Source organism: Schistocerca piceifrons, chromosome 1, assembly GCF_021461385.2.
Source record: "Schistocerca piceifrons isolate TAMUIC-IGC-003096 chromosome 1, iqSchPice1.1, whole genome shotgun sequence".
NCBI lineage: Eukaryota > Metazoa > Arthropoda > Insecta > Orthoptera > Acrididae > Schistocerca > Schistocerca piceifrons.
The window spans coordinates 768,603,067-768,629,840 of NC_060138.1; the positions used below are offsets into that span (position 1 = coordinate 768,603,067).

The 26,774-nt window shown below is 42.1% G+C and overlaps 1 protein-coding gene across 2 annotated transcripts in view; it reads right to left on the reverse strand.

Moving 5' to 3' along the window:
* The window catches only part of LOC124712359 (longitudinals lacking protein, isoforms H/M/V), a 151,047-nt gene that overhangs the window by 40,427 nt on the left and 83,846 nt on the right, over positions 1 to 26,774 (reverse strand). For both annotated transcript variants that reach the window (XM_047242664.1, XM_047242657.1), the window contains exon 7: positions 6,149 to 6,206. In XM_047242664.1, coding sequence (XP_047098620.1) covers positions 6,149 to 6,206 — 58 coding nt within the window. The remainder of the gene's footprint in view (positions 1 to 6,148; positions 6,207 to 26,774) is intronic.

Consider the following 26,774-nt stretch of genomic DNA (forward strand, 5'->3'; position numbering starts at 1 on the left):
CCTCGAAATGACACTTGATAGGTCCCTAACTTTCCGACAACATCTCTCCAACGTGGCCAAACAATTGAAGACCCGTAATAATATCATTCAGAAGCTTGCTGGTACCTCCTGAGGTTGCAGTGCTCAAACCCTAAGATCAACTGCGTTGGCACTATCATACTCTGTCACTGAATACTGTTGCTCGACATGGATGAACAGTGCTCACTGTAGCAAGACAGATGTGCAACTCAACCAGACAATGCGACTTATTACAGGCTGCATATGTAGCACTCAAACTGCATGGCTACCAGTTTTAAGTAACATCCAACCTCCAGCTCTACGAAGATCAGATGCTCTCCTGAAGATCTGGAGAAACAGTCAGAAGAACCCTCAGCAACCCGTACACAGCGATACTAGCAGAATATCAGCATCTGAAGTCAAGAAAGCCACCTTGGCGAACTGCACGTCATCTTGAAGCCTCCGACTTTAACATCAACGAAGTATGGAGAAATCAATAGGAATAATTGTCAGTGTTCAACGGTCACCTGGTTCAAAAGCCTTCCATGCGAGTTCCAGGTTTCACACTCCCCAGACGTCAGTGGAGAACTATCAACCGCATCCGAACAGGACAAGGGAACTGCGGATATCTAAAGCACAAATGGGGTTGGGCAACATCTCCAGATTGTGACTGTGGAGCTGCCCTGCAAACAATAAATCACATTGTTGGTGAATGCCCGAAACGAGCCTTCAGGGGACCAATAAATGACATCCACCATGTATCACCTGAAGGACTCAACTGGATCAACAGATTGGACTTAGAAATCTAAGAACTTGTGTAATGTGTACATAATTTAGTATAATACCTTGGACATTTGATTCTGTACCTGTATTTTGCTTGTCATTTCTTACACTGTATACTCTTAAAATTATGTACTTAAGTCAAGCTCTGCATCATCATACGATAAATAAAGAAATAAATAATAAGCTGAACCAAATGTAAACAGTGGTTAAAAGTCATGGCAAGGATTGTTCTATTTGTCTTTGTGTCATATATGACACATAAATGTTGCGGCTAGATGTGAGATATGGCGATAGTGTAGGCATGATACCTGAGCAGTCTGTTAAAGGAGTGCAGTGAACATAGCAGAACGTCAGAATAGACTTTAAACACAGGTTGATAATTTGCGCAAGATGCAAGCAAATTAGAGATCACACAGAAACTCGGGCTTCTGAGATCGGAAGTGCCTAAGGTGGTTCTCCAACATCACAGAGACAGTGTTTTCACATGTGTAAGCTACTGCACATGATGACCATGAACGTACTCTCACCTCCACAGAGCCACCTACGGCTAATGGTGGTTTACAGAGTGACAGACTATCACTGATTTGAATGTGGGGCATACCAGATTTCCCAGTTAAAAATATCTTTTTCTTGGGTGAAAATACACTATACCCTGGATGAAAGTAGATTTTTTCCATGTTATGTGACAACATACTTTCCCTCGGAACTGTAAAACTTATCAATCCTTTGAATGATATAGGTTTTATACATCGGTATAGAACTTCCCAGCACTTTAGGCAACAAAATCTAGCAGAAAACACAATGTGTTTTGGAAAGATCTTTGATGCGCAGCACCATGTACGTGGCATATTTTCGTATTATGAATATATAAATATGAATTCCACCAAATACAGCTTCTGGTTTCTGAAGAACTAAAATGGAGAGTGTGATGTGCTTTTGTCAGTCAATCATAGTTCATGTCATGTCATGTGATCTTGCCAGCGAATGACAGAACATATTCAGAGGAGAAAACACAAAATGTAGTCAGCCAATAGTAACATGACTTAAGTAGCACAAACACACACATATAGGAAAAGTTAATTGTTTTAATTAATATACATACAGCATAGCTACAAGAAAAGCTAAGCTTTCACATATAATACTGGTCTTTTCTGGCGTGTTATCCTTTACGATATATAAACACAAATGTGCTGTAAAATTTTAAATAATGGCATAAATGGCTGATCCTCAAAATATTAGTTCTGAATGAGAGTCAAACACTGTCAGATAAATTCATCATCAGACATTCTCACACTTAACACCTTCATCTTGCGTAAAAGGAAATTTACTTTCAATGAAGCACTTCTCAAATCACCATTCCACCTGTTAGAAATTTAATTAGTTGTGGTGCCACACTCATCAACAGCAGTCTGTTGTTATACAGTCTTGCATAGTTTTTGTTCTAAAGCCTTTGATACATTTTGCTATCAGCAGATGCTTGCATGTGCACAGTGTTTTGTTGTAAATTGTGCAAATTTTTAGCAACTAAAGCTTTATTTTGGCGTTCTTCTCTCATTTATGTTTTATTGCTGCAGTATTCTGCAGCGGCGGGCCAAAGTAAAATTCTTTGCTAGTGTATCAGTTCTTACCAGTCAAAATTACAAAACATTAACTGTAAACTAAAGAAACTGGAAAAACCCTGGAATTCAAAAAAAATTCCTGCATTTTCTCCGACTTCCCATGATACAGCCTGCCCGCTGTGCTAAATGGGGTCATAATAATGAGATTCCACTATATTTGCATGTGACTTGACTGAAAAAGTAAAAGGACACCTTCATCCAAACACTTTTAGGTAGACTAGGTAACCTAGGACTGGCACATCTGTTGGATACATGTACCGCACTGTGTGAACGGCATTTAGGTATTCTAAGCAAGTGAGGTGATCTCTTCAGCTGCAGTACCCATTAAGGCTGTGAGTACTTCTACTTTACACATGTTGAACCTTTTCTGAAAGTGGATTTCGAGCATGACCAATGAAAACTGCAGAGCAGCTGAACATATTTCCCAGCCTAACACCCAATGGCAAGATTATCAGCACCATGACATTTATTAAAACAATCGAATGTGGGCAAGAACTAAAATTGTCGTACATGCATGCACTCTAAATGACCACACACTATCGCACAGCCACTCTCACATGCACTAAAACCAGGGAGAAGGGAAGATAGCTAATCAAGAAAGAAAAACAGAATGAAATCAAGACACAGAAGAGCTAAAAGAACAACACAGGGAAATGAGACTGGCTGACCACTTACAAAAAGCTTGGTGTGCCAGCCACCCTGTTGACACGTTAAAAATATCTCCCCAAAATCTTGTTAAAAAGACGGGACAATTCACAAAACTTTAAAACACAAACTACATCTGTTTGATTACACAAAATAGACTGCAGATCCACCGGCAAATCACTGCAGTCTGCTGATCAGCAAATAAAATGCAGTCCAATAAAATGTGGCACACCGTGATCTGCATGCCACAGTGTACTTTGCCACTTAATTATAGTTGACACTTAGGATAATGCAAAATAACAACAATATTTTCCTGTATTACTGTGTCAAATCTAAAATAATTTTGAGGCTCACAGTCAGCAGACCATTTTCAAAGCATGACAACTGCCACAATGGCACTACCAAAATGGCTCTCAGTTGGCTAATGTTTAAGGCTTGATGAAACAAGGAATGAGCTGTTGCAGTGGTAGAAAGTGCAAGCAGGGCTCAGCATTCCAGTTACTAAATAACACTTGCTTTGAGTGTGCCAGCTGCTGTGCACTACTCAAGTGCACTGATGCTTTGTTGTGTTACATTGGAAACAGTGGACAATTTAAGCATAACACTAAAAGTTATGAATGGAAAAACTCTGTTTCAAGGTATGAAATGTCAAGTTAACAAGTAATTTTAATGCTACTATAATAACCGCAATGACAGTTATCTCTAACTTTGTGATCTGTTTGCCATATGTAGGGCTCAAAGCATTTTGTCAGTCAGTTGTGGATAATTGTAAAGCCTTTTCTGTGATTTAGTGTGTGACGAAGCAAGCTGGGATTTTTTACTTCCCCTTTTGTTTTGCCATCTGCCACCTTAAAATTCATTTTTTCACTTTTAACTACTTACCATTAACATACATTAGTATAATATGCATTTTCATAAAAGACAAAGGTTGGCCCTTAGTTTTGAAGACTATTACACCAGATCTAATTTTGGGCTTAGTTTTATGTAGGTAATCGATTCTCTGATTCATTTAGACTATTCCTAGATGGTATCTTTTGTTATAAGGTGAAACCAGTAATTGTTTCGTTCTATTGTTGACGTATAAACAAATATAAATTCTCTACTAATTATAAGCATTTGGAGGAACAACTAATGGTATTCTTAAGGGAGTTTTGTCGAAAGTATTGTTTGCATAATGATATATGTTAATTTCATCATTTAAACAAATAATTCAGCCTAAATCTTGTAACAGAAGAAACTTTTAAAAGGAACGAATTTTTCGATGTATTCAGTTAATTTAATGAGTTACGTTTTAACTGTAATTTCTGTAAATTTAACTTCGAACAATGCGTAGTTTCAGCACCTCCTATCATGAGGATATATAAGGGCCCAATTTTTGGTGCCGAGACAGTCAGTCCACGGCCGAGTTTCAGACAAGGAACCTGTATTGGTTAGATCAACAACAATGCATCCATGAAATAAGTGTAACACAATTAGGCCGTGTGTTAAAGCTGCATACATACCTCTCTATTCTTCAAGAACTGTGAACTTTGTGGTTAGATGTTCACTGCTCGTATATGTTCAACAGGAAACTATTGTAGCAGCATGTGGAGATTTGCCTGCAAACTATTAATGAGGCTTATGGAAAGTTAAAATAATAGTGCACTGGCCATATATAACTGTGTATTATTGGGCGGTTGTTAACAGGGAAAGTAAACTACTGTGAAACACAACTGTGCACCTGTTGGCTACATTATTTAAAGTAGTCAGTGTTGTACTTCCACAACCCATTTTTAAGCTAATATCACATTGACACCGAGGACAACAAACAATGAAATAAATAAAGAAGGTGAACCATCACAAGTGCTCAATCGCATGGAATAGGGTAACTAGGGATATACAAGAAACAGCATGGAGAATTACAGACAGGTGTAGAGCAGCAGGCCTTCTGACTTCAGAGAGAGGAACAGAACTCAGATCAATAATTTGAAATTTCATGCATGAATTATGGTGTTAGCAACTTTTATTCAGACTACACTAACTGGTTTGGTTTAAGTTCTCAGCATCACCCAAGTTTTCAAAAGGCAAGTCGTCCATCTAGACTAGAGGTATACTTGGCACTGAAATGCATAGCATTGGGTGCTTCCCACTATACCACTTATAAGGGTTTCTTCCCCATTCATTTGTGTGAGGAGTGTGTGTATTTTAGACATTTATTTGAGAATCTGGTAAATAAATGGCAAAGCGTATCACTTTGCTAAAAACACAATTATAAGAGTGAACATCTGGGCAAATTGAGAGGGGAAAGACATTATAGAACGTAGATGGCTTGCAATAAAATGGCATATAATACACACGTATATCTCGAAGTTCTTCTAGTCAGAGTAAAAAGGTACTGGTAAGCACATCAGAAAGGAAAGCAATGGTGATGGAAGGAATGCTGCTTTGGCCTTTGTGTCTCAGTTATTGAGATTACCACACGAAAATAAATTATGGCAGAGTAAAAAATATTTTAAAAACCAAATAACTTGTTTTTGTATTTCCTCTTTATTTTTAAGTTCTAAGATTTAGGAAAGTCATTCGTCAATATCAAAGATAACTTTTTTTAATTTTCATAATTTTTGTTTCTTGTAATAAACTCAAAAATAATGTATGTAATATTTTCAGAATATACTGAAACATTCAGTTTTCAAGGCTGCAACAATCTACTTACTACTCATTTCTCAGTTTTGTAATCTTGTTTGGAACAATCCCAAATTATGCCAGTTTCAAAGCTAAGTATCACAGATGAAAATTATAAAGTTAAAACCTCACCCACCAAACTCTCTCCAAGTTTCTGCAAGCAATAATTGTGGATTTTGCCCCTCATATGGTTACCTAATGATAGGTTTAAATATCATACAATAAATCCTAAAGAAAAGCAATGAAAACAGAAACAATAATAAAACTAGCAATCCAAACAGGAATAGTAAAAAATGTTTAAATTTAACAGATATGAGTTACAGTTTTTTAGCAAATAAAAATTTTCAATTAATATTAAGTGGAATATTAAATACAGGCATAAATATAGGCCACTTTTTGAAACATTCAAGCTACTCTCAAAGAAGAAAACTTCTTACACTTACCATCTGAGTATGACGTAGGCTTTAACTTTTCTTTCTCCTCAGGTTCAGCAAAACTTTCCTGAAAAATATATAAGCAACACGTTCTTATATCTATATGTCAAATCTGATCCTACAGAAATTAATAATTAATGGTTTTGATTTCAATCATAGTAATGGTAACAGATGTGTTTGATGTACCCTGTCAGTCCAAAACATTTCCAGATGGGACTATTAAAAATTAGAGCAAAAAAGTTAAGACGGTGATTTTACTGTTTCAGGTATTCTACACAGCCCCTTACATTTGAGTACAAGGCATAGAATGCTCATACATCAATGTGAAACTGCTAGGAAAGTCCTTCATTGGTATGATGTTTAACTCTCACATTATATTAGCACTTTCTTCAGTCTTTGTGAACCAGATGAGTCATTATGCACTTTGCTGTTTTGTGGTAGAGTCGCAGTGATAATATCAAGTCTCGTCACCTGTGATGACTTTTTCCAGAAAAGAATTGCTTGCTTTTTTATTCCAATCAAGTGGTGGCAGGCATCTAAACGTCATTTATTTTTGTTTGAGATGCAAGGTGTGAGGGATAAACTTCCCCACATACTTTCCTCTTCTACAAAACATTCAAAAGAACATTATGAACTGCTAACTTACAGATGTTCAGTTAGTTGCTTCATTGCAATGTGTGACGATTACAATTTGCACAACAACAACAACAACAACAACACACACTAGGGTCCCACACCCACTACTTAACACTGCATGCTCACAACTTATCAGTCAAATGCACTTCTGTTTTTTACAGTCGCTAGTTCAAGCTACCACTGTAGTTACTACACTGCCATCACTTATACGCCAGGAATGGGAAAACATAATTTATCCATTGCTGAGAAAGGATGGTTTAAAGTCAAACTACATGAAAACTTAAAATTTACTCTCATGTGAACTGAATGCGTGGAAACGGTTTGAAGTGAATCAAATAAATAAAGAATGCATTCTTACGATAAAATTGAGAACTTGCTTTGAAACATCTAGTTTCATTCAGATTTTGCGAGTCTTTTTACACCCGTGCTATTTCAATGTTTCAAACTTGTGCAAATCGATTCAAATTTTATAAGAAAATAGACAAATACACATAAGTAATGGCCATCTTGTTTTGTGCAAGCTTTAACCGTGGTCCTAAGTTGCACACAAAATGCGTATAAAATCCAGTTTTACATGAATCACATCTGCTGACATGGTTTAAAGAGATACAAGTGATGATAAAAAAACATGTTCTTGAGATAATTATTAGAAACTTTTGCAAATATATTTCATCATTCGGGTTTTACAAGCAAAAAAATCGCGCAACTAGACACGAAACTACGTTTTGTACAAATGCTCTGCATTTAAGTGCTGCATTTGGATACAATTAAAAAATCTGGTTATTATAGTTGGTTATCATTTCATTGTTTATACGTTAAGGATTTTATTCACTAGTGACTTAATTGTTGAAAACTCTTTCGACATGCAAAACAATGTATATACCAAATCAGAATTATGCCCAGCAACATACAAATTGTTGTACTGTTTGAGCGAGCATTTAAAGCTTTATCGATGAGCATGCAGAAAATTAAAGTAATTGTCAGAAAAATGGCAATCTTATTTCCTTGCATTACTGATCAGTTTGCTTAAACTGGAGTCACACAGGTCATTGCAGTTTAACAAGAGTGCTTGCTTTTAGTAAACAGAGATGAAACAAATTTGGAAAAATCAACTGAGTTTATAAAAAAGGACCTAGAAAATTGAGAGACTGCGCTTACACTTGAATATGTTAGCCGATATCACCAATAAAAAACAAATGGTCTTAAAAAAAAAACATGCATGATGTAAGAAAGTACATTACAGAAGAGCCTGCAGTTGGAGAAATGTTATGTGAAGTAGTGAAGTGCATTAAGCTTCTCCAAGTAGTTCCAATCACAACAGCAACAGCAGAATGGTCATTTAGTGCCCTTAGATGTCTGAAGTCATATCTCTGGTCAACAATGGGAAGAAGCGATTCAACAACTTGGCTGTTTTTCATGCCCACCGAGATGTTTCGGATGACTTAGATATTCGACCAGTCATCAATGACTTCATATTCAGTAATCAAGTCACATGATCAACATTTGCACCTTTCTAAAGGCACTCTAGCCATAATAACGGCATTTAGAGCAATATTAAAAATCTTTATAAAATAGAGAACTAAATACATGCATAATGTTAAATTTTCAGTTTCGAAATATTAGTACTAGTTTAGTAATGTATTACTATATCACTGTAGTATTAGTTATTCTCAAATACTTAAATATTTTTGGGATGTAAGACTCAATTAAAACCCACTGATTACATACTTTTTGACTGAAAGTATTAGGCATACTGTATTAAAGCATCAACTTTGAGATATTGTTTTTATTTAATGAACCCTGAGCCTTATTCATAGTAAGCTTAAATTACCTATTTCACTTATTAATCAAAGTGATATTACTGTGCAACAGCAATATTTTATGTTTTATTCTGTTAATGATAGTTTAGGATTTATTTAAATATAATTTCAGTCTTTTCAGAGCTATATACTCACTGCTCTGTAATAGTCTATAAGCATGATTATTACTGTAAATTAAATTAACTTTTTACGAAAATACCGTGTGTGTTCATGTTTTGTTTGTTTTTTCAAAGCCAAAAAAGTGTCGGGCTTGTCGAGTTTCCTGAAGTGTCAAGTCATCAAGAGTCCAGTTTTCGAAGTTATAATGTTGATCATATGACTCTTAAATGCTTAAGAAACTTTAAAACTCGCTGTTTTTCATCTAAAATTTAGAAAATTTCCCAGGGAAAGATCCCCAATATTTTTTATAAGTTGGGGCCCCTAACGACATGATGGCATGTGCCATGTTACACGACATAACATCATGTTACTTTACTTGATATGATGCATTATATTATATGACAGGAGTACTAATACTAACAAATAAAAAAATGTGAATATATCAAGAAGTTTTGATTTACATATTTTTGAAGTTGCCACATAAATCGGAATGCTAGTTCTCATATTTTAAGTCCCCAACACTGCCCAGGACATATCTGCCTTTTTTGTGCTATGATAGGAGCATTTTTCATTCTGGTCCCACTATGTTTAAGTTGTAGACCAGCAATAAGCTGATAAAACTAATGGCTACTCTGAAGAAATTAATATTCTACAAGTGGAGGAAAAAAAGGCAACAAATAAAGAAGCAAAAATGCAACAGACCAGGTTTTGATTGGAAAATTATTCTAGAAAACTGCAAAAGCTAGAGAACTAATCTTCACGTGCTGTGCATCGACTTCAAAAGTGGATGACTCGCTGCTTGACGGTTGGACAACAAAATACCTGGAAATCAATGGAGTAAGGAAAAAATTAGGAATGTTACAGAAAATACTGTGTAGCACTACAAGATTGAACTTTTGTTGGAAATAAGGAGTTACAGATTGTTCAACATCAAGAAAGCACTCATCTAAGGTGACTCACTTTCGTGACTCATTACGACTGACGATAACAATGGAAACATTATGTGGGCCAGAGATTGGCCTAACACTTGTGGAAAATCTCATCCACTGTATGTGTATAGTTCATAGAACTGGAAGTCAAAACACAGTCAGTGATCATTACAGCCCAGACATTCAGCATTGGCATCAATAAGGAATTCAGCCAGGAAAAATATGACCAAGTGGCACTAAAAACATAGAAGATTACTGAAAGGGAAGGCATAGCAATGACAAATGGAGAAGCCATCAAGTGCTACCAACTCTACAAATACATGGGCATTTTGCAACTGGACAAAATCACATTTGACCATGTGAAAACTGTTCAGCAAAGAATATGTCTAAAGGAGCAGAAAAATTTTCAAAATGCAAACTGAATGGTGGCAATAACACCAAAGCCATGAATATCTGGGCCATATAGGTACACTGCAGTCATTGGGGACTGTACACAAGTGAAACAGTACAACTTAAAAAAAAAAAAACCTTGAAACACTTCATAATTAATCATGTCTTACATCTCTGCATGTGATGGACAGATTGTACATGTCCAGAGGCTTCTGAAAGTTGGGGAGACGTTGGAAGAAAAAGAAAAAACATGGAGTAACACACTATATGAGACAGAGACCTCTGAGGGAACAATCTGATCAACAACTGAGTTGTTGCAAAGGTCACACAGACAGATTACAAGCAAAGCTGTGGCATGAATGATAAACTTATGTTAGAAATAATATCTTCAGTGCAAGAAAATCCAAAAGCCAGACTACTGTAGGAATCCCATTGATTGAACACTGGAGCACAACAGCCAAAAATCAGAATCGGGGAGAAATGGGAACTGTAAGTTGCATACATTACTATTCCAAAAGACAGCAGAGCTGACGAATAAAAGATGAAAAAACTTATACCACGGGCAGCATCACAGCTGAGCAATATGACCTCTTGCTGCAATCTACTTGGACTGATTTGTACACATATTCCCAATGGCTTTATATGGTGTTACATATTTGGAAATAGGCAGTCAGTAAACTTGTTCTGTGGAGATAGTAGGTGAATTGTCCACAGTCTGGAAAAAGCTAGAAGTTGTTTAGGCCAATGGTTACAGGCTTCAGCTTGCTGAATGAACCTGTGGTGATGTTGGGGCACATGTGGCAAAAACTGGGGCACCTCAGCTGCTGCTTAAACCCCTGAAAGCCTCATTTTCACTGCAGCTTCTGAAAGCAAAGCACATGACAAATTGATCTTCACTTGAGGGTGAAGTGAATAGTAACAAAATCTTAAATACAGACTGTGATGGAATTCGAGACTTCCTAGGATATAGAATCCGACACCTTCTTGAGGGAGCAAAACATATGTAAAAGTAATTTCAGTAGTGCCTCAAGAAAGTGATATATGACTATTATCGTGATCCTCAATACATGTGAATGATCTAGTGGACAATGTCAAACACCATGACGTTGTTCAAGATGGTTCTGTTGGCGTAGTAAGGTTGCAATGCCAGAAGACAGTACCAAAATGCAGGAATACCTGCAGATTCACAATTGGTGCAAGGACTGGCAGTTGATCCTAAACATAAATAAATGTAACATATGGCACCTAAGTAGGTAAAAAGATCCACTATTCTTTGATAAATCACTGGAACAGTAATGACTATAAAACATCTGATAGTACCTGTCCTTGGTGATCTAATGTGGTATGACCCCACAAAACCAGTATTACGAAAAGCAGATATCAGGCTGATATTTAGAGACATCATCCTATGAAAATGAAAACCTTTAATAAAATAATAGCCTAAAAACACTTGTTGAACACATTCCTGAATATTGTTCAGTCAGTCTTTGTCCCTCAACAATGTAACAGGTAGGAAAAATAAGAAAAAAAGGCAGGGGAGAGAGAGGGTTGGACACGGACGGGTGGGGACAGAGGCGGGAGAGAGAGGGGTGGACACGGACAGGTGGGGACAGAGGCGGGAGAGAGGGGGGTGGACACGGACAGGTGGGGACAGAGGCGGGAGAGAGGGGGGTGGACACGGACAGGTGGGGACAGAGGCAGGAGAGAGAGGGGTGGACACTGACGGCGGGAGAGAGAGGGGTGGACACTGACGGCGGGAGAGAGAGGGGTGGACACTGACGGCGGGAGAGAGAGGGGGTGGACACTGACGGCGGGAGAGAGAGGGGTGGACACTGACGGCGGGAGAGAGAGGGGTGGACACGGAGACAGGGGGAAGAGGGACACAAGGGAAGAGGGGGACGGGGCTAAAGAGGGGGACGGGGCTAAAGAGGGGGACGGGGCTAAAGAGGGGGACGGGGCTAAAGAGGGGGACGGGGCTAAAGAGGGGGACGGGGCTAAAGAGGGGGACGGGGCTAAAGAGGGGGACGGGGCTAAAGAGGGGGACGGGGCTAAAGAGGGGGACGGGGCTAAAGAGGGGGACGGGGCTAAAGAGGGGGACGGGGCTAAAGAGGGGGACGGGGCTAAAGAGGGGGACGGGGCTAAAGAGGGGGACGGGGCTAAAGAGGGGGACGGGGCTAAAGAGGGGGACGGGGCTAAAGAGGGGGACGGGGCTAAAGAGGGGGACGGGGCTAAAGAGGGGGACGGGGACGGGGGTGGTGGTGGTGGTTAGTGTTTAACGTCCCATCGACAACGAGGTCATTAGAGACGGAGCGCAAGCTCGGGTTAGCGAAGGATTGGGAAGGAAATCGGACGTGCCCTTTCAAAGGAACCATCTCGGCATTCGCCTGAAACGATTTAGGGCAATCACGGAAAACCTAAATCAGGATGGCTGGAGACGGGATTGAACCGTCGTCCTCCCGAATGCGAGTCCAGTGTGCTAACCACTGCGCCACCTCGCTCGGTAGGGGGCGGGGGGGGGGGGGGGGGTAAATAGGGGAACGAGGGGTAAATAGGGGGACGTGGGGGTAATAGGGGGACGTGGGGGTAATAGGGGGACGTGGGGGTAATAGGGGGACGTGGGGGTAATAGGGGGACGTGGGGGTAATAGGGGGACGTGGGGGTAATAGGGGGACGTGGGGGTAATAGGGGGACGTGGGGGTAATAGGGGGACGTGGGGGTAATAGGGGGACGTGGGGGTAATAGGGGGACGTGGGGGTAATAGGGAGGCAGGGGGGGCACAGAGAGAGGGAGGCGGGGGCGGCACAGAGAGAGGGAGGCGGGGACGGCACAGAGAGAGGGAGGCGGGGACGGCACAGAGAGAGGGAGACGGGGGGGGGGGGCACAGAGAGAGGGAGACGGGGGGGGGGGCACAGAGAGAGGGAGACGGGGGGGGGCACAGAGAGAGGGAGACGGGGGGGGCACAGAGAGAGGGAGACGGGGGGTGGGGGGGCACAGAGAGAGGGAGACGGGGGGTGGGGGGGCACAGAGAGAGGGAGACGGGGGTGGGGGGGCACAGAGAGAGGGAGACGGGGGTGGGGGGGCACAGAGAGAGGGAGACGGGGGGGGCACAGAGAGAGGGAGGCGGGGGGGAGAGAGAGGGAGACGGGGGGGGCACAGAGAGAGGGAGACGGGGGGGGCACAGAGAGAGGGAGACGGGGGGGGGGGGAGAGAGAGAGAGAGAGAGAGAGAGAGAGAGAGAGAGAGAGAGAGAGAGAGAGAGAGAGAGAGAGAGAGGGGGGGGGGGGGCACAGAGAGAGGGAGACGGGGGGGGAGAGAGAGGGAGAGAGAGGGGGGAGGCCGGGGGGAGAGGGGGCCGGGGGGGAAAGGGGGCCGGGGGGGAGAGGGGGCCGGGGGGGAAAGGGGGCCGGGGGGGAGAGGGGGCCGGGGGGGAGAGGGGGCCGGGGGGGAGAGGGGGCCGGGGGGGAGAGGGGGCCGGGGGGGAGAGGGGGCCGGGGGGGAGAGGGGGCCGGGGGGGAGAGGGGGCCGGGGGGGAGAGGGGGCCGGGGGGGAGAGGGGGGCCGGGGGGGAGAGGGGGCCGGGGGGGGGGAGAGGGGGCCGGGGGGGGAGAGGGGGCCGGGGGGGGAGAGGGGGCCGGGGGGGGAGAGGGGGCCGGGGGGGGAGAGGGGGCCGGGGGGGGAGAGGGAGAGGGAGACGGGGGGGAGAGGGAGAGGGAGACGGGGGGGAGAGGGAGAGGGAGACGGGGGGGGGGGGAGAGAGAGAGAGGGAGAGGGAGACGGGGGGAGAGAGAGAGAGGGAGAGGGAGACGGGGGGAGAGAGAGAGAGGGAGACGGGGGGAGAGGGAGAGAGAGAGAGGGAGAGGGAGACGGGGGGAGAGAGAGGGAGAGGGAGACGGGGAGAGAGAGAGAGGGGGAGAGGGAGACGGGGGGAGAGAGAGAGAGGGAGACGGGGGGAGAGGGAGAGAGAGAGAGGGAGAGGGAGACGGGGGGAGAGAGAGGGAGAGGGAGACGGGGGGAGAGAGAGAGGGGGAGAGGGAGACGGGGGGGGAGAGAGAGAGAGGGAGACGGGGGGAGAGAGAGAGAGGGAGAGGGAGACGGGGGGAGAGAGAGAGAGGGAGAGGGAGACGGGGGGAGAGAGAGAGAGGGAGAGGGAGACGGGGGGAGAGAGAGAGAGGGAGAGGGAGACGGGGGGAGAGAGAGAGAGGGAGAGGGAGACGGGGGGAGAGAGAGAGAGGGAGAGGGAGACGGGGGAGAGAGAGAGAGGGAGAGGGAGACGGGGGGAGAGAGAGAGAGGGAGAGGGAGACGGGGAGAGAGAGAGAGAGGGAGAGGGAGACGGGGGGAGAGAGAGAGAGGGAGAGGGAGACGGGGGGAGAGAGAGAGAGGGAGAGGGAGACGGGGGGGGAGAGAGAGAGAGGGAGAGGGAGAGGGAGACGGGGGAGAGAGAGAGAGAGGGAGAGGGAGACGGGGGAGAGAGAGAGTGAGGGAGAGGGAGACGGGGGGAGAGAGAGAGAGAGAGAGGGAGAGGGAGACGGGGGGAGAGAGAGAGAGGGAGAGGGAGACGGAGGGAGAGAGAGAGAGAGGGAGAGGGAGACGGAGGGAGAGAGAGAGAGAGAGGGAGAGGGAGACGGAGGGAGAGAGAGAGAGGGAGAGGGAGACGGGGGGAGAGAGAGAGAGAGAGAGAGAGGGAGGGAGAGGGAGACGGGGGGAGAGAGAGAGAGAGGGAGAGGGAGACGGAGGGAGAGAGAGAGAGGGAGAGGGAGACGGAGGGAGAGAGAGAGAGGGAGAGGGAGACGGAGGGAGAGAGAGAGAGAGGGAGAGGGAGAGGGAGACGGAGGGAGAGAGAGAGAGGGAGAGGGAGACGGGGGGAGAGAGGGGGGGAGAGAGGGGGGAGAGAGGAGGGGAGAGAGAGAGGGAGAGGGAGACGGGGGGAGAGAGAGAGGGAGAGGGAGGGGAAGAGAGGGAGGGGAAGAGAGGGTGAGGGGAGGAGTTTGAGGGGAGGAGAGTGAGGGGAGGAGAGTGAGGGGAGGAGAGTGAGGGGAGGAGAGTGAGGGGAGGAGAGTGAGGGGAGGAGAGTGAGGGGAGGAGTGTGAGGGGAGGAGTGTGAGGGGAGGAGAGTGAGGGGAGGAGAGTGAGGGGAAGAGAAGGGAAGGAAAAGAGTTAGTATACAGCGTTATATTTGCTCAGGGGGATCATTGTGTAATAGTGGTAGCATTACAGAGATCAGCAGCAAACTCTTAGTTGACACCACAAGGGAGAAGAGATTTCCTACATTTCTTGGAAGATATTGTCTCAAAATTATATATATATCAGTGGCAGCCAAACTTATTAAGCTTCTGAGCAACCACACTGTTTTTAAATGTATACCTTGATATTTCAGCTATGGAACATCATCAGGAGACAAACTGCTGTGTTAATAAGCTAGTCTGCTACAGACTGTAGATGCTATCGTATTTTTCTAAGTATAAAAACGAAATAATATGTACAATAAAACATAACTTCAAGCAGATATTCATTTTAGAAGCACAACAAAGTTGGAGACATATTTTAATAGCCCTTCACATTAGTAGAAGAGATGGAGAAGATGCATGTTAACATTAAGTGAATGTCTACAGAAAATGGTAATAAAAAAAGTTTCTAATCACAAAGAGGATGACATCCTGAAACAACACATGGAAAAGATGGGGAATCTGAAATTATAACTCATTTACAAATTGCTCTTTTGGGAGTGTTTATTAATTGATTCCATCACTTTTGATATCTTTACTGCCAATATTTTCTCCAAGGTTTCTAGACATGGCTTCACCATGTCTTGTTATTTGCAATATTAGTGCTTTTGGTGCAAGGTTATAACATGATTTGCAAATTTTTAAACATACATATATCAGGAGACTGGAATGTTTTTAGCTTTTCATGAACTACTGTACAGGAACCACATTATTCTTATTCTTATTATTAGTGTCATGTAAGAAAATGAAAATGTTTTCATCCACATTTACACTCAAAACACCTCTATACAGTGTATACAGGAGGGAATCTAATAACTTTTTTTTTTTAGCGTTCATACAAGTCTGCCTTCAGTATATTGATATGTCATTCCCATTGCTACTTCAATGAAACACCCATCTGTAATTCTAACTCAACTTATTATGCACTCCCAAATGAGTACTGATTTGTCTCCATATACTGTGGTTGGAATTATTGTACATATTTGGACTGTAAAGGTGGATCTACTAGGTGTAAAGTTAAAACTTGAGGGAAATCTGCAAGCTAAATATTTTCATATAGAATAAATTATATGGCTTTTATTAAGAGCTGAGTAAACTTTGTTCTTATATTATTTGTTACTGTCTATAACAAAACAAAAACTGTTCAGTTTATCTTCAAATTTTTCATTCTTAGCATTTATGATTTTTGGAAAAACGTCTGGAACAATGGAAGAGCAATTCCTTAGAACAGATATCCCATCAGATAAACAAAAAAATGCAGCACTTTGATTAAAAATAAATTGCAACAAGTTATCAAGAACTTTCAGTTCATAGACCTGGTATGAATGTTTCCTTTGGGGGAGGAGGAGGCCGGAAAGAAATAAGGAAGTTATGGTAATATCAGTAGCTACTGTCTAAGTTTTAAATTAACAGTGTTGCAAGCTGATTTTGAAAGTGCATTTAAAGGAACATTTACCATATACTCTGTTTCAAACTGCAGAGTGTTAAAAACAGGTGTTGAATATTTTGAGAGACGGCAGTAACCATAAAATGAAACATCTCTTCTATTGAATACATGCTCATAGCTCTTAAGGTGTGTATTTTAGAGCCCATGTTTATTAGAAATTTTCTTGTTTTGATGGTTACTACCACCTCCCAAAATAATATATTACAGTGCTAACATGAAAACATTTTCCTGCAAACTGTGGCAACTTGAGGGAGTGGGGTGAGGAGGAATGAAAACAACAACATCACCACACACACACACACACACACACACACACACACACACACACACACACAGAGAGAGAGAGAGAGAGAGAGAGAGGGGGTGGGGGGGAGGTTTATATCCTACTGTCTACAACTAAAACACAAGTAATAACATTGCTAATCTAATGGGATATGTGAAAGGAATGTGTTTTTGGGGAAAAATGCTGCATTTTTAAATTTAATCAAAACAATGCTTACTTTATTGTAGACAGTGGTGACAAGTCCCAGTAACTCAAAGAGCAAGTCATGTGTAACTAAAATACAGTCAATAAGAATACAAATAACTGCCTCTGAGAATAACACCAACTAATATTGTGTGACTTGTGTTCATATGACAGTAGACTGATCACTTTAACAGTGAAAGACAACTAAAAACAGCGAGATCCGAAGTCTCTCGATTCCAAAGTTACTCACAGAAGAAAGAGGGTCCTCTAAAAGTGGATGGATCCAGTCAGGGGAGTCAAACTATAAAACAAGGAAGTTAAAACACACTCAGTAAAAGGCATAAAAGGTTAAAGGACTAGTTCAACCACCTGTGAATCATCCGCTAACATTAAAATTAAGAAACACTACACTCAGCACGAAGGGTCAAAAGAAGGGAACATTCCACCAATGTTTGGGATACCGTCAGTCTGGCTCCACAACCATACTGTGGGGATGGTTCGCTGCATAGGTAACATAGATGGAAACCATGGGTGAGCCTGGCATGACCAATGCGTAGATAGCATGAAGCAGTGGACTCCTTCCAAGAGGACCAGAAGAAAGAGCACCAAAGCATAGTAGTCTCCTTGATTGTGCGGAGTTTATTACTGAGAGCAGTAGCACACCAGATGTCATTCAACATTTGGGAAAAAGAAAGATCTGACATAGACCTGCATATCCACAGCTGGAGTCATGAAAGGGAATGGAGGGTGAGTATCAGCTTATCCAGCCAAATGGTCAGCCAGTTCATTCCCTGATATCCACATGACTTGGGACTCAGAGAAAGACAACTGAGCAGGCAGCATGACCAAGGGATGAGAGGAGGTCATGGATAGCAGAGACCAAAGGATGACGAGAGTAGGTGGCTGCTCAATGAGTTGATACTTATTAAAATACTGTGGAGGGAGGCCTGAGTAATGAAATGGAGGGCCCTGGTAACAGCCAGCAGCTCTGCTTGAACACACTACGTGATTCTGGCAATAAATTGTGTTGGGTCATTCCATATCAAATCACCCAATAAAAAATAAATTTTACACCCACCTCCTTAGATTTTCATGAAATTTGGCTCAAATGGTTCTAATACCATCCTGACAACACCTGCACATTTTTTTTTTTTGCTGTATCTCTTATAGTTTTTTTTTATAAATTTTTAAAGTTTTTATATTTTGCGTTTTCCGAACCTTCGGAAATGGTAAATTTAATTTGTATTCAAAACTTTAAAATTGCTTATCTTAAAAACTCTTTTAGATAACATCATGAATTTTTGCAGCAAGTTTATTTATTATACATATTTGAAGATAAAAATGATACTACAAAAATATATTAATATTTTCTATAAAAAATATATATGTATTTTTTCTTTTTTTTAACAGATGTTTTGTTTTATAAGAATTGCAATATCTAGAGTCTCAGACCTGATAGAATGCTCAAATTTGTTTTAATTTACTCTTAAACATATAGGCTACTTGATAAAACAAAAATAATGATGGCTTTTTAACATATTTATTAATTATAGTAGATTACATTAGAATTATGTACAAAGATAGTGTACTTACGACACTTATGTATAACCCAACTGATTGCTTGAAACATTGAATTTTTTGAGTAATTTTGTCTTTTTAATAAACATTAATGCTGATTCGAACTGTTTTCCCACTTCATCCAAGAGCTTTCAGTTCTTCTGATACAGTCTTTTTTGAAGTAATACATTCTTCCAGTGTCGCTTGATTTAGGTGCGTCTACTACACAGACTGTGCTCCAAAGGCACTATGCAAGAATCTTCTCTTTCAGGCCAATAAAATGATGCAGCTGGTCCTGAAGGATGTAGAAATAGAATTTCTGCATCTTCTTCATCATTGAATATTGTTTTTACCAGTCCAAAGTACCAGTTACCATCATAATTTGCAGCCACATAGCTATTTATGGATGGTTCAACACGAACCCAATCAGAAGAAGAATGGAAAGAAAAGACTAAGGAGGGTTTTACACTATCTGTAGTCCTTCTAATTTCCAGGTTGTTTGTTGGAAGTGGTTTGAAGTTATGAAAACTTCTTGTTCCAGGAATGATTCAGGTTGCTGAAAAACGTTTTTCTAGTTTTAACCGTAGCAAATCAGCTTATTTTTTGTCAATAAAGTTAAAATGAATGTTTTCAATATTTTTTTCACAAAATTTGTACACATAGATTGCTGTCATTATTTGTTCTTCATCTGAAATCTGTAGACTGGCTTTCCTTAAAATTCTTTTAATAGTTCCTCCTAGGCCATCACAAATTGACTTCCCATGAGTGTTGGGCCTTCAAATTAAAGTTTCTCAAGTGTTCAGTGAAATTTTTAAAACTGTTTCTATTTTTGTACTGCCCAGCACAACCATCTGTAAAGTAGTGAACTGAGTCAATGTCAGTATGACGTAATGACAGCCACTTTGTAATTTCTTTTTGTACAAAGTTAACAAAACCAGTGTCATGTTCTTGGTCATCATTAATAAAACAGTGGTTGGAAACAAAAACATTGTTTTCCTCATTTCTTAGAAAAACTCCAACTGGATGTAGAGTACAACCACCTCTATTCCAGTGGTAACTTTGGATCTCATTTTGTATAAGAAAGGAATAATTTTCACTGAAATCCATCACAATAATTGCTGTTTTGGGTGGTGGGTCTTCTTTCAATCTTTTAAAGGCTGCTGATTGGGATTTTGCTATAAACGAGTGCGGGGTGAGCTTTTCCAATGACCTAACCAATAAAGAAATGTAGTCTTCAACACTGATAGACTGTTTGATCATTTCTGTCCTGTCTGTGTTAACCCACTGACTGATTACAATTTCTTCTTCTAAATCATAACACTCACTTAGTTTTTCAGTTAAGTACTCAGTTAGTGCAGTATTTGCAGGACAGCTGTTGCAATGATGTAGCATGCAGTTTTGGTTTTCCGTGTTGCACACAAGCATCTTAATTAGGTCTTTATAAGATTCTTCAATTTTCACAGCATCCAGTAATAGTTTAACATTCTAGTGGATACTGCATACACATACAGTGTGTGTGCCTGCAGCACCAGCAAGGATACACCATTTAGGTCTCAAGAAACAAAATTTTGAAAAGCCTACTTCCACCTCAGGATTCTCCCATTTGAAAGAATAATAGAGTTCTCTCAAGTTACACAAAATGAGTCTTTTTTGCATGTATACATTTTTTTGAACACTTACTTTGTCTTTTGTTCCAGGTAGCACCCTGGAACTTTCATCCTTTTCATAAAAATCTGTTACAAGTCTTACTGTATTTTCAGAAAGAGTTTTATCGTATTTTGGACCAGGAGTTTCCAGAATACCCTTTTCAGATTTTAGCTTTCTAGCTTGTCGCACCATGTACTCACTTACATTAAATTCTTTCATCACTTTATTTTGACTCCATGAATCTGGAGCCAAGGTCGGAATCTGGATTTTTCTAGACCTCCCAACAGATGAAATCTTCTCTTTCATAAGAGAAATCATTACATCAAAATCCTTTGCTTTCTCAACCACACTTGTATCCTCTTCGTCATCATCAGAACTTGGTGCATCATATTTTAATGCCTTTTTTGCAGTCTTTTCAATACTGCTAACCTTCCTTTTAAAATAAGACCCCTTACTTTGTGCTGACAAGCCATGAAGCTTTATCGCTGTTAAACCTAAATTATCAAGAGCAATGTTTGTTTGTACGAGGGATTCATTTCTGGATTCCAATGATTCTAATTCAACCATGACTTCATCATCTGTTTCACTTTCATTGACTTCAACTCTTAATTTTTCCTCACAAAAGTTATGGCATGTTGAGCAAAGCTTTTGCCCAGGTTTTATGCTAATATTTTTTGTCAGTAATTGTTTAGAAAGATCCAAGCCTACACTTCTCAACGATTTTTTGATGGGCTTTTTGTGTTTTTTTAGTGGGTCTACACATATTGTTTGATACTTTTCAAAAACATTTAAAAAGTAGTAGCTGTGGTATGAACATATATTCTTAAATTCACACAGATTAATTCCAGATAGTAAGTGGATCAAATCTTTTTCTTCCTCATTCAATTCAGATACCGGATGTAACTTTTTTGAAGGTGTGTAGGTTGTTTGGAAATAGTTAGATTTTTTAAATAACCCTACGCTACAGGTTTGAATATCTGACATATTGATTTCACATTTTGATTACTGTTCTGGTTACTTTTATAGGATATTGGAAAAGAATTTCTGTAAACTAAGTGACAGTACTTACTGAAAGTTCGAATAAACTTAATAAAATACTATCCAAGCACTATTTAACATTGTAAAAATTTTTTACTTCAAAACACAGGAGTAACAAAACAAAATCCAAGCGTACATTGTTATTCCAAGAAGACAGAAACTTATTTTCAGTGTCTAAGTGACTTGGTACTTTTTATTTTAAAAATATAATTAATATTATTTTAAAAATTAGATAACTATTAAACAGGTTAAAAAGCCAACATAATTTTTCTTTTATCTAATAGCCTATACAATTAAGAGGGTTTTAAAACAAATTTGAGCTTTCTATCAGGTCTGAGACTCTAGATATTACAGTTTTTGTAAAACTAAACATCCTTTAGCTAAAAAAATAAATAAAAAACTTGTAAATTTTTTTTCATTTGGAAGATTTTAATATATCTTTATGGTAATTTTTTTTAACATTTAGATATAATACACAAACTTATTCCAAAATTTCATACTGATATCTTGAGTATTCTTTAATACACAAATTTTTTTAGTTGTGAGGACACGTTTAAGTTACGATTTCCGATCGCTGATACAACGCCAAATCTAAAAACTTTAAAAATTTATTAAAAAAAAACTATAAGAGATAGAGCAAAAAAATTTTACAAGTGCTTTCAGGATGATAAAAAAAGTAATTGTATCAAGTTTCATCAAAATCTGACATGGTTGGTGTCAAGGCCTGGGTGACTTGACATGGAATGACCCTGTTCTAAGCCGGCAGGAGACATGAAAGCTTATGCCACTTTATCTATCACATTAGAACCATCAGTGTAGAAGATGGTTGCACCCTAGAACTCTGCAAGGATGGACTGTACAAGACTCCAGAAAACCATAGGGGTGACCGAGACCTTTAGACCCTGGAATAGGTAAGTCCTAACAAGTGGTCTACGCACCATTCAAGGGGGCTTGTGAGAGGAAATACAAGTAGCGCATTTCAGTGAATGGAGATGGAGATCTTGACAGAGGGAAGTGAGACGCATTCCAACCAACAATCCCACCCGTGGGCGATGATCAGGAGACGACGTCCTTCGCTTGCAAAGAGGACAGAGTACATGGGATGGTCAGGGAATCTGCGAATGGCGATTGTGTAAAAAAACAAGAGTGGGCTTCATCGTATTTGTAGAGGGGAATCCCTGTTTCTGTGACGGGCTGCCAACGGGACTAGTGCGAAAGGCATCAATAGCCAGACACACCTCACAATGATGAACAGGATCAAGTATTTTTACAGTGGAAGAAGCCACTGAGCCATAAACTTGACTTCCTTAATCTAGTCTGGACAAGACCAGAGCATGGTAAAGATGGAGAAGAGTAACATGGTCTGCAACCCAAGATGTGTGGGCCAGGAGGCAGAGAGCACTAAGCTTCTGCATGCATGTAGTCCTCAGGCAGCAAATATGGGGCAGCCACATCAGCTTTCCATAAAAAAGAACAAGGGCCCAAGAAATGGGACTGTGCTGCAACGTCTAGGAGCTGGTCTCCTAAATAAAGTTCTGGATCAGGGTGTACTACGAATTGAGGACACAAATGCAAAACCCACGTTTTGGTGGGAGAAAATTGGAAGCCCTGAGAGACAGCGCATGCAGAGTCCATTGGATGGCACCTTAAAGCTGGCACAGAGCTAACACTACTGAGTGGGAGCTGCACCAAGTGCAAAAATCGTCAGCATACAACGCCGGGGTAACCTGAGGGCCAACAGAGGTTACAAGCCCATTGATGGCTATGAAGAAGAGTGTGGCACACACAATACAGAATCCTGTGGGATTCTCCTGAATTTGAGGGGTGCTAAGTGAAGAACCAACTGAACCTGGAAAACCTGGTGGAATAAAAATTCGTGAATAAAAATTGGAAGGGGACCGAGAAGGCATCAGTCATGGAGGGTAACTAAAATGCGATGGCACCAATCTGTGTTATATGCTTTATGTAGGTCAAAGAAGACCGTGACAAGGTGCCAACAGTTAGTAAAAGTCTGTCTGATTGCAGCTTCCAAACTAAGTAAATGGTGAGTTGGAGATTGTCCTCCCCGGAAGCCACACTGATACGGGGACAAAAGGTCGCGAGATTTGAGTACCCAACATATTAGAAGCTAACCATCCTCTCAAGCAGTTTACGAAGTACATTCGTCGGGCTAATTGGGCAGTAGCTGTCGAGGGCTGCTGGGTTCTTCCCATGCTTAAGGAAGGAGATAACTATACTGTCTCACCATTGTGAGGCAAAGGCACCTGTGAACCAAATGTGGTTGAAGACCCTGAGTAGATATTGCTTCTGCATAATGTCCAAGTGTTGGATCATCTTGTTGTGGATGGAATCTGAGCCTGGGACGGTGTCAAGTGAAGAGGTAAGAGCCTGCAAGAAGTCCCGTTCAGTGATGGGTTCATTATAGGGTTCAGCTGGATGAGGGCTGAAACAGAAGGAGCTCTATTCAACACTGTGTTTCTGCCAGAGTAAGATGGCAGGGTAGGAAGAGGATGCTGAAGCTGTCGCAAAGTGTGTCGAGGGGTGTTCTGCAAGGACCAATGGATCAGTCGCCAGAGCACCTTGTAGGATAACCCTTGGACAGTTGACTGTCACTGGCAGCCCAGAAGGCTACAGAGCTTGGATCAAACCTGCGATGAACAGCCATATGTCCCCAGGGAGAAAACATAGCACTCCCAGCATTCCTTTTTACTCTGCTTAATAAGGTAATGAGCCTTAGCAAGAAGACACTTAAAAGTGAGGAAGTTGGCCTGTGGAGGGTCGTGGTTAAATCGCTGCAGCTCCTGTTGGCAGTCCTGGACAGTGACCGATACGTCCTTGGTCCACCACAATACTGGTCGATAGTGAGGGAGACCTGTGGATCAGGGGGACAGCAGTGTCAGCAGTATGAAGAATAGTGGCAGAGGTGCCCTGCACGATCACATCAATGCAATTATCATCACTGGTTGACCAATGTAGGCAAGCCACTAGAGCAGAGGAGGAGATTGTGACATTGACAACAGTAAAGGTGCCATGAGTGGCACTAAAGTGGGTAGGGGAAACGTCATTGAGGAGACACAAATCAAAGTCTGTAGCAAGTTGGTCAATTATAAGATCCCCACCTGATGTAGTGGCATTCCCCCACGGGAGGGGGGGAGGGGGGAGGGGGTACATTGAAATCCCCAAGGAAGTGTTCAAAATAAGGAAGTGGCCTGCCTGGAGGGAGGCAGACATTGCAAACAGTGATTGCCAGAGTCGTCTGCACTCTAACCACTATCGCTTCCAGGTTGGTATGAAGGGGGATCCAGTCACTAATGAAATCAGTGCGAACCAAAGTGCCGACCCCTCGAGATGCTACTCCGGGGCCGGCACAGTTTCAACAGAATGCCCAATAGCATGAAACATTAGAGAGTGGTCATCATGAAAGTGAGTTTCTTGAAAAGCAAGATAGAACAAATAGTAGGAGGAAACAAGCCGCTGTATATCCGGGAGGTGGAGATAATATGTGTTGCAATTCCACTGGATTACTGTGTGATGAGAGTCCAGGTAAGAAAAAGAAACCAAATTGAGCTCACATCACTCGGTCGGTGGTAGTCATCAACGAGGATGTGGTGACATCCAGAAAAACTGGGTGTTATTCAGTACAAGGTGGAGGGGGCGAAGCCCTCTGGGAAGCCGTGGAAGCCTCGTCCTTTGACTTGCGCTGCTTCTTCTTCTTCTTCTCCTCCCCCCTCGGAGGGAGGGAGGAGGTGTTATCAGTAAGGGAATAAGTGGCAGTGATGTCAGGATTGGATAGAGAGCGAATTGATTTGGGACCTCTGAGTGCGGGTCTCTCCTCCGGCCAGAGGGTGCAAGCTTCCAGTCCTGAGAATACTGGGGAGGGGTGTTCCAAGATGGAGCTCCATCCCTAGCAGGAGCCAGAGAAGAGGACCTTTCCCTGGTGACATGGAGGAGGGGGAGGGGGAGGAAGAGGAGGAGGAGGAGGAGGAGGAGGAGGAGGAGTGGTTCCTGGAGGGGTAAGGATGGGAGCCACCAAGGGTGAAGAAAGGAAATGGCAGCAGGATGGGAGTAAGGGTGAGGGGTGAGGAGGGGAAGGCGTAACTTAGGCAAAGGTAGAGGAGAGGTTTACAGGGTGAAGTCTGTCAAATTTCATCTGGGCCTCAAAGTAGCTGAGACGGTCAAAGGTCTTTATTTCCTGAATACTTTTTTCCTTCATGTACACTGGACACACTAGTTAGTGGGGAGAATGGCAACCGGAGCAGTTTACATAGTTAGGCATTGGGGGTGCAAAGGCTCCCACATGAAGAGGGCAGCTAGCAGTCACCACAGATGGGAGCGGCATTGCATCGCAAGGATATGTGGCCAAACTTGAGGCAGTGGAAGCAACGCACGGGAGGTAGAATGTGCAGTTTCATGTCGCTTCTGTACACCATTACCTTGACCTTCTCGGGCAGGGTATTCCCCTCAAATGTCACGATGAAAGTGCCAGTGTCAACATGATGGTCCTTAGGGCATTTCTGGACATGCTGATGAAACAAATGCCACATCATTCCTGATTACCCATAAGTTCATCATCAAACTCGAGCATAAGGACCCTATGGAAAATTACACCTGTGTCATACTGAGTGACTTGTGAGGAGCACACATTAGGAGTGATTTAAAATGGAATGATCATATAAAGTTGATCGTCAGTAAAGCAGATGCCAGACAGATTCATTGGAAGAATCCTAAGGAAATGCAATCCGAAAACAAAGGAAGTAGGTTACAGTATGCTTGTTCGCCCACTGCTTGAATACTGTTCAGCAGTGTGGGATCCGTACCAGATAGGGTTGATAGAAGAGATAGAGAAGATCCAACGGAGAGCAGCGCGCTTCGTTACAGGATCATTTAGTAATCGCGAAAGCGTTACGGAGATGATAGATAAACTCCAGTGGTGGACTCTGCAGGAGAGATGCTCAGTAGCTCGGTACGGGCTTTTGTTAAAGTTTCGAGAACATACCTTCACCGAGGAGTCAAGCAGTACATCGCTCCCTCCTACGTATGTCTTGCGAAGAGACCATGAGGATAAAATCAGAGAGATTAGAGCCCACACAGAAGCATACCGACAATCCTTCATTTCGCGAACAATATGAGACTGGAATAGAAGGGAGAACCGATAGAGGTACTCAGGGTACCCTCCGCCACACGCCGTCAGGTGGCTAGCGGAGTATGGATGTGGATGTGGATGTAGATGTAGATGTAGAGCAATAGCCATGGGGTTGTCTCCTAAATGGTCGCAGGCACACAGGGAGGCTGGCTGACTGGCAGAAGTTGTCTTTCTAAGGAGAAAGCCACATCTCATCTTGCTTAATGAGTCAACTTCACCAAACTTGCCCTCAGTATGTTCC